At 37.8% G+C, this 8,640-nt stretch overlaps 1 protein-coding gene across 5 annotated transcripts in view; it reads right to left on the bottom strand.

Moving 5' to 3' along the window:
* Positions 1 to 8,640, bottom strand: part of DIP2B (disco interacting protein 2 homolog B) — a 68,572-nt gene continuing 59,932 nt past the window's right edge. For all 5 annotated transcript variants that reach the window (XM_035570337.2, XM_035570338.2, XM_035570339.2 and 2 more), the window contains 8 exons: positions 8,210 to 8,378; positions 6,981 to 7,151; positions 6,422 to 6,483; positions 6,236 to 6,293; positions 5,589 to 5,663; positions 4,808 to 4,985; positions 4,500 to 4,623; positions 1 to 3,984 (listed from right to left, as the gene is read on the bottom strand). In XM_035570337.2, coding sequence (XP_035426230.1) covers positions 3,732 to 3,984; positions 4,500 to 4,623; positions 4,808 to 4,985; positions 5,589 to 5,663; positions 6,236 to 6,293; positions 6,422 to 6,483; positions 6,981 to 7,151; positions 8,210 to 8,378 — 1,090 coding nt within the window. In that variant the 3' untranslated portion in view covers positions 1 to 3,731. The remainder of the gene's footprint in view (positions 3,985 to 4,499; positions 4,624 to 4,807; positions 4,986 to 5,588; positions 5,664 to 6,235; positions 6,294 to 6,421; positions 6,484 to 6,980; positions 7,152 to 8,209; positions 8,379 to 8,640) is intronic.

Genomic DNA, 8,640 nt, shown 5'->3' with positions numbered 1-8,640 from the left:
TCAGGCATCAATATTTATTAACACAAGACAAAGGAAACACAATCAATGCGTTAATGGAACACTGTCCAGCCAGATGTTAAATTTAAAAATGTATATCTAATCTAATTTTAAATAAATAAAAACTTTATACATAATTACATAATGCTGTAGTCTGAATTTGACAATGGTAAATAGGTTGACAGAAATTAAAGAAAATTGCATTTAGGGCTAAAATTTATCGTTTTTACAACCTTTTAAAGACAGTTAGTACGACACATCTTAATTACATTTATTTAAATCAGAAATGCAGTGCAAATGTTAACAAAACAGGACTTGAAATTACCTGTACCCACATACTTTGCTTAGGGAATATTCATAAACAGTAAGACATACAAAATATTTTAGTTCCAAGTGGTAAAAAAAAATCCTAGATTAAGTTTCATTGCAGCTGTTAGCTTGGAATCTGATGGACAACGACAGGAAATAATTTGTCCTCTGCAACTAGATAAGCTGCAAAGTCAAACGGGCATGGAGAATCTGCTTCTTCGGACTCAACACTTGGTTCAGCAGTTATGGAGAAGAGCCCAAGTCTGAACCTGAACATGCAACATCAGAACCTTCAGTCGCCCTGCCAATTTTGTGAAGTTAATATTTCATTTTGTTCTCATATGGAATGACACCAAGCAAGCACTTTGAAGTGAAATGGTCACATCTCTTGACAGCCCTCCAAGACAACCAAATAATCATTTATCAGTTTGGAAGAACAAACTGACCCTGACCTCAAAGAGGCTAGCAATGAAAAATACTTAGCACTTAGTGCTGTACAGTTAGTTACCTCACAGGGATGTTGTAAGGATTAGATAATATCCTCATCTACAGATGAAGAAACTGAAGGAGTGAAATGACCTGTTGAAGGCCTTGTGGCAAGTCATTAGCAGAGCTGGAGTTAGAAATCAGGGTTTCCAGATTCGCAGCTCCATATTACTACTTCTCCAATACACTGCTTTTCACTGCGCCAAACATAGGCAAAAGCATTCAATGAAATCAAAACTGGCCAGCTTCTATATGTCACTTACTGGCAATCAAACGTAGAATGTTGTCTCATTCTAAGGACAGGACTGTAAATTTAGTTCTCTAACAGAGAAATGTAATATACCAAAGCAAAGATTAACAGCACGAGTAAACTTGTGAGATGAAAACGCAAAGCGTAAGAAACTAGCAGACACCTAGCCCTATAAAAAATGGGAGGAAATCAAGTGTGCCATTTAAAAATTCCATTTCAGAAAGTCAATCTGCCACATACTGGAAGTCTGATCAAATTAATACATCCACTTTCTATTTCTGAAAAAAATGGCAACTAAAAATAAAATACAATCTTAGAATTAAAAAAAAAAAATCATTTTTGATGGACAAATGTGGTAATTGTTGAAAGAATTTAGATAAAGCTTTAATTTCAGTAAGAAAAAGTCAAGGCCATCTTTTTTTTTCCTGAAATGTGCAACAACAAAGTGAAGGCTGAACTGTAAGTCACTTTGCTGTGCAAGAAAAATTAAAAAGTGGTGCATAACAAAACAAGGAGATTCTCCCACTTTGCTGGCTGAAAACGAGTAACAACTTCAGTGCGTTTTGCACCCTAAATAAGTAGTTGCAGTACCAACTGTATTAATCACAGTTACACTTGTCACTTTCCTTACTTCGTGGCCAATTCATTAAAACTAAATATACAAAAAGCTTCATGTGCAGGTAGTTTAGGACACACATAATAAGAAACTAGACACCGATAACAGAAAACCTGTCACATCTATGCTGCAGCACAATACCACGACAATTTCATCTGTGATGTTGTCTTAATCACAGTAGCAGATAGGGAAAAAGAAATCATTCAAAAAATATGCACCTGTGAAGTGAAGCCTTTGTAAAGAACTCAGCTTGAGACTTGCCATAATAACTTGCAGTTTCTAAATCTATTTCCCCACCACATATTTTTCAAAAATATTCAGAACTTCCCATCTAAATTTTAACACTCCTGACCTCAGTCAGAGCTAACAGAATGCATCAGGAATTTTTCAAGTACAAAACTGGGATTTGCTTACAGATACACTGTGTTCTGCTCTGACAACTGCCACAGGATCTTCAGAGTTCATACTATAAACCTTTTAAAAACTGCCTACAAATTTTGAATGAGGTAATGTGGAGCATTTTAATAACAAGTTTATTTACACTGTATACCATATTTGACTCAAAAAAAACCCTGCTGCACTATCTGGTATCAGCTCTCATTGCTTCCAAAGTCATATTTTCTTAACATCCATAGGAATTTAAAAGATTATTAAGGATTACATGAAAGAAAGGTAATTATGAGTCAAAACTTAAAACACTGTCTCTCCATTAGCCCAGAGTGCAATTGCTTACCAACAACAAGAGCCTGTTCCCACTACTCTAGGGCTTCTGCTTCTTTCCAGTTACTAATGTGAAAACCAACAAAGTATTTTGAAGTTTGGAATATTCATTTTCATGAAGTTATTTAACGATGATTTACCAGAATTACTCTGTTTCATTTTTGTGCCTCCTCCTGTAAAAGAAAAATTGCATTCAGCCCAAACCCCAGAAATTCCTAATTGTTTCTAGGGAATGTTTTGAAGAACTCTGGGTTGTTGTCTCCCGGTTTACAGTAAAGCCTATCTGCAATGTTTCTTGCTATACCTAGAGGGAATCGAATGGAATAATGACTGAATTGCACAGACAGTGAATTTAACTGTGTTGACCTATAGGATTTTTTTTTCCTTTAAACACGAGGTTTCAGAGGGTGGAGGCAGAGGCTGTAACTTTGCATCATTTCAGTTAAACATTTTGGACTTAGCACTGCGATTTCTGCCAGATTGCATGTTACTGTTTAAATATTTCAGCCTCACTTATAGAGATGTGCCTTCAAATCATAGGTTTCTACATGCTATGACACACTTCTGGCCAGCAATAAAAGACTACATACTGAAATAAGAAAACTTGTGTAAGATTTGTGTATCTCACATTAGTTGTCTAACCAAATGTAATTATGCTAAGGACCACAAAAGTTACCTGTCCTTAAAAATGTCTACCTTCAGCTGTCATCATTATCCAAGTTAATTTTCTATCTAAGTGAATTATGTATAATAATATTTACATATTTAAAATATAGGCTTTTTTTTAATTCAAGAAATATCTATATGAATAAGTAACTCTTAGATTCCGTAAGTTATTGATTTGGTCATGGCACAATTTTAAATAAGTTGTGTGATCCCATGGAATGAATAGCTACAGTACAGATGCAAAGTACATTTTATATAGTAGGGAATTGCTGAACTCTGATGACCCTCCTCGTAATAGTTTATTATCTTAACTAAATAAACCCTCCCCTTAGAGAATCCTAAAACAGTATTAGATAAAAATACAAATATGTACAACGGATGAAAAAAGTAACACTACAGTAAAGGCCTTAGGAATTTTGCAGTTCACACGCTTGTCAACTTTGCATTTTCTAATAAAGCTAATATTTCAGTAAACTGTTACAAATGTTTTCCATTGTCTACCACATTTCCTTTTGTCCACTGGTAGTTAATGTGATCTTAATACCACAGGATGAGATGAAGGGAATATGGCAGCAATCTCAAACTTTATATCAAGTATTAGTAATTTTCACCAGCTTCATTTCTATAGCCACCCTTTGTCGTTTGGTGGTCCTGCAAAGTTTCTGAGCATCAATTCCCCCATACACGTTACATGTTATAAGCTACATATATGGGGTCTAACTGATCCGCTAGAAAACTGTCACGGAGATGCATTCGTTGTTTCTCTCCTCTGGAATTGATAGGAATAACTCCAGGATCAACTACCACCACCACTCCCACAATTAGATAATGTTCTTCCAGGACCACATTTGTAACTAGAGGGACTAAATCCAGGGCTTCTTGTTCACAGCCACACAGCTCCACAACAACCACAAGCAAGTTGGTCCATGTGAACACAGCACTGTAGTTAGAAAGAAAAAAAAAGAACAAAACCAGAAAATCCAGTTATTTTCACAAAGATCCAAAGCTTATATATTTTTTTATCCTTAGATGGAGTTTACCACCTGCTTCACATTGTATTTCGAAACAACCTAACTCCAAGACCCAGTCCCAACGTATGAAAGATCAGTTCAAGCACATCTCAGTACTACCAGGTTTGATAAACAAACTAAACGCTGCCTTTCACTAACTCACATAAGAATGGTTCTTTAAACCACAAAGCAGGAAATAGTAATTTCTATTTTGAATTAAGGCTTGTGAGAAGAGATTCACAGAGTCAGCCCAATATTATTCTGATCTATGGAAGGGAAAAGAGATGGATATGAAGATCTCACAACTTGATGATAGTAACACAAAGTAAGTGTCTGTCTTTGCCTTCTGGCCACCCCACTCCACCCATTAAATCCTGCATCTTTGGATAAACATTGCTACATTCCATCTAGGTTAGGCTGAATTCATTTTTCACTGCTGTTTTACCATTCAGCAATGCTTCTGTGCGTTCGAGATACTGAAGTCTCAATATCAATTGGATGGTAACGCAATCCCCTCAGTTCCAGAGTTTCATCCAGTGCTCCAACAACATACAGTGCATCATGGCGCTCTAGAGAGGAGAAATGGGAAATGAAACGTATGCATACTATGAAAACAGAAAACGGCAGCCAATAAATGGAATTTGGTTAAAACCAAGGGTCTCCTGTACCCCAACACATGGATCAGGACTCATTTGTTGCACTCCATGAAAGAAAACTCTCCATGTGAAAGACAAAGACTGATTTCTGCCATACCTCCACTGGCAGCTGTAAGCTCTGTCCGACGAACAAAACCAAGGTATCCAGTCCGAGCCCAAAGCGTCTGAGCAGCATCACCAAAGCTCAGACGAGTGTTGAAATGATCAGCTTGAAGGGTTTCATTGTCATAGATGGTATAGTAACCACTGGCTGTGTGTGGACTATTTACCCAAATCTGTATTAGAAGTGGAAAAACTGTCAGGTCTACACACTACAACAACAGAGCATGTTTTGAGTATTTAACTAAAGCAGATAATAAACTGTAATGAGGAGGTTATAGTTAGGTATAAAGATATCTAAGATTTTCCAGGTCCAAAAGTATTTTGCATTTAGCTCAAACCCCCAAACATCCTATAGGATATCAAAAATTCACCTTGTAGATCCTCTCTCCTAATAACTGTAAGCTGAGGCCTGAGTAATTCTTATAAATTACTGGATTTTTATAACATGTGAGTCCAACAATTGATGGCAATCGGTCAACACAGATTAAATATACTGGTGTGTGATCGAGATACGGAGAGCAAAATGTAACTTAGATCTATTTGGAAGCCAGTAAGATTTAGAATTGAAGAAGCCTTTATTTCTGGCAGGTTTTCTTTTTCTTTAAATTTAACACTAAAATAACATCCCCTAAATCTGAATGCTCCAGCGATAATTCAACATAAAAAGGCTTACAAGTATTGCTACTCACCAGCAACTTACGTAGTTAAAGAGAGAGAATATAGATCAAGAAACAGACAACAGGAGAAGCTATCCAAAAAGTAAAATCTGTGCTTACCTCTCCAAGATGAGAATCTCCTAGAGGCCCTTTTGTCTCAGGATTAACAATGACTACTTTGACTCCAGGTAAAATCTAAAGGTCACAAAAAGGAATATACAATCAGTATTAGAATCACCTTCACACATAACTACAATACAAAGGCCGTTCATTTACCTCCACAAAGGCATGATTTCACCCATGGAAATTACAAACACGTAAAAACACGCTAGGGCATGTACACTCCAGGTACTACAACAGAAGTATTTCACGTCTGCAGAGCCACACAGGAAAGGCATTCTAGGCCTGCAGATGTTGCTAAACCTTGATTTTGAAGACTTCAGTGTTAAAAATTGCAAACATCTGCTAATTCATTTAAAGAAGGGAGTAAGAGCTACAGTAAATCCCAAATGGAACCTGATTTCAAGGATACAGTGGACACTTTTGATATGATTCATTTACTGTAAACAAACAATCCTCCAAATAGTTTCATGCTCATTATAAACCAAAATAACCTCCCGGAAGAGCAATGTAACCACCTCTTCTCATGCCATGGCACAATACCACCTTTCCTAGCTACACATCAACATCATCATGAAGGGCATAAAAAGTGCTGCATAGTCAGCAGGTGCTGTGTGCCATGCCAGTAGGTAAAAACATGAAGTTACCTTCCCAGATTCTGAAAGCAGCAGGCTTTGGGGAGCTCCCCTTTCCACTAGACGTACTCTGAAATCAGAGAAAACATTGTCAGGAAAAGAAAAGAGCTGAAATCTACTGAGAGGCATGATAGCTAAGTACCATTACAACATTTTATACAGATGAGTTATCGGTAAGTTGACTTAAACTTACTGTACCTGTCATGTCTCAAGGATTTCAGATCTACATACACTGTGGTGGGATCAGGCCCAGAGGTTCCCTAAAGAGTAAACATTAAAAAATTATATATATTTTATGCAACCTCTGCCTGAGCTCAAACAGTCCAGGAACTTCACACTGACAGCAGAATTCATATCCGCTTTTCCCTACCTTTGCAGTTGCACTCAAGGAAACATGTCAGTAAACACAGCCTATTTCTCTCTATACTAAGTGTAACAACAGTGTGAGATGCATCTTGAGGGGGAAAACAGCCCAAGCACTTTCAGCTCTCGGCTCTGGGGCAACTAGAGTTACTGTTTACATGGAAATAAACAGTCCTCTAATGCCATGTTTCAGTAGTTTTGAGTATTTCTGATGCAGCTGAAAACAAAAGCTACTTAAATCTTGCGCTTGCTGTTCTCTACAAAGCAGACATGGGGCTATACTAAGACAGCACAGAAGCATGTGCAGATTAGGAAGTTTACCAATTCAGGATACAATGGAATCTGGAAATCTGATGCCAGTGACAATATATGCACTAGAAAGCACTTGCATTACCTGTAAACAGATAGCAACATTGACTCTTGATCCAAAGGTGGTGCTTACAGCACGAGATGACAGGCCAATGTCTTTGAAGAGTTTTGAGAAGGAATGAGTGAGAGAAACTCGTGGTCGTTCTTCTGCAACTACCACACACGTCCGGACACAGGACAGATTAATTCCTCGTGACTGGAAAAGAGTGCAGACACAAATGAGTGCACAGGACTGTATGTGTTAATTACTACTGCCACACTGCACCAAGACCTAAGCCCTCAGAAAAAGTGGTATTTGCTTTTTATCCTTTAGATCCCAAAGAAATCACTCTAGAAATGCAAGACAAACTCTGCTCTTGTGTTCGTTTCCTCTCTTCAGCTCCTGTGTGTAGTTATAAAATGTGTCTGACTAGAGCCTAGCAATACTGCTACAACGAAATCATCATCAAGGCTGCTCCTTCTTCTGAGAGATAGTGTAGCATCATGTGCTTCTGCAGTGCCTTTCAGATAAGATTACATCTGTTATTCCTTATTTATATACATGGAAACCAAACCAAGTGAGACTGCAAAGTCATTTACTGAGGCTGCACCAAGTCTTCAACAAATCTTAGACCAGAATGCATTATTCCTTCTAGACACGATCACGAGTGCACTGAACAGCACTAGCCAGTTGTTCAGACCTGTGCATTATTCTGTTTGCCTGGTGACACTCCACAAGGTAAGCACCTTCAGGACTCTATGCAACCAACAGGACAAGACCAATCCTTAACCTTGTAAACGGAGTACACAAATTATTTCAGTAAACCCATGCAAAAAGCCACCTCAAGCCTTTTACATAGCTATTTTTTTTCCTTCCTCTCATCTCTCAAGAGAAAACACCTTTATTTAGCCAAGCACTTAACGTGTGTGCTTTACATCATGTGCTGGTCTGAGCCTTCACTGCAGACTGTTATATAACCAATTCCTCTGCATAGCATTTGCTGCTGGCATCCTCTCCTTAGGGTTTGCCCAGCAGTCTCTGACACTCGCTGGTAATGTGCTACCTAGACTGCAATACATACACCTTACTCTATTTCAATCCTTTTAATTTCCTGAGGCTCCGAACATTTCTTTTGCTGCTTTTGTTTTTTGAGCAAGCTGTAGACTGGGGACCTGTGCATCACGGTACTGTTGTGTTTAACAATTGTATCGCTTTGCTTTACAACAACAGTTTAATTACTTTATGTAACATAGCATTCAGGAAGCATTTCTTACCTTTAACATTTCAACTTGGTTTCCAAGTCCCTTTGTGCACAGTTCCATGACTGAATAGGAACAGAAAGTGTCCCTTATTTTATACTGGCTGACAGTAGATAACCAGAGAAAAAGATTGGATTCCAGCTCCATAGGAGGAATTAAAATTGACTGGTGTCCAGAATACACACTGTGAAGAACATCAAAGAAGAGAATATTTTTGTGCAGCATGTAGTTATCTTTAAATTAATATTTACTGTATTTTCATCTCACATTCCTGCTAGGTCCCACAGCCTGCTTTTGGTCCCTGATCAGAGGCAAATTGATAATAGCTACAATGCCCACATTCGGTAGCAACACTGAATTATAAATACAACTTATTTTACAAGAATAACAATTTATACACACACAAGCGTGCACACACACTGTCAGAGTGAAGGAAGAGAACTGGC

Source organism: Cygnus atratus, chromosome 29 (genome assembly GCF_013377495.2).
Source record: "Cygnus atratus isolate AKBS03 ecotype Queensland, Australia chromosome 29, CAtr_DNAZoo_HiC_assembly, whole genome shotgun sequence".
Lineage (NCBI taxonomy): Eukaryota > Metazoa > Chordata > Aves > Anseriformes > Anatidae > Cygnus > Cygnus atratus.
The sequence above is the reverse complement of the archived record's forward strand: the minus strand, read 5'-3'. Positions and strand labels throughout refer to the sequence as shown.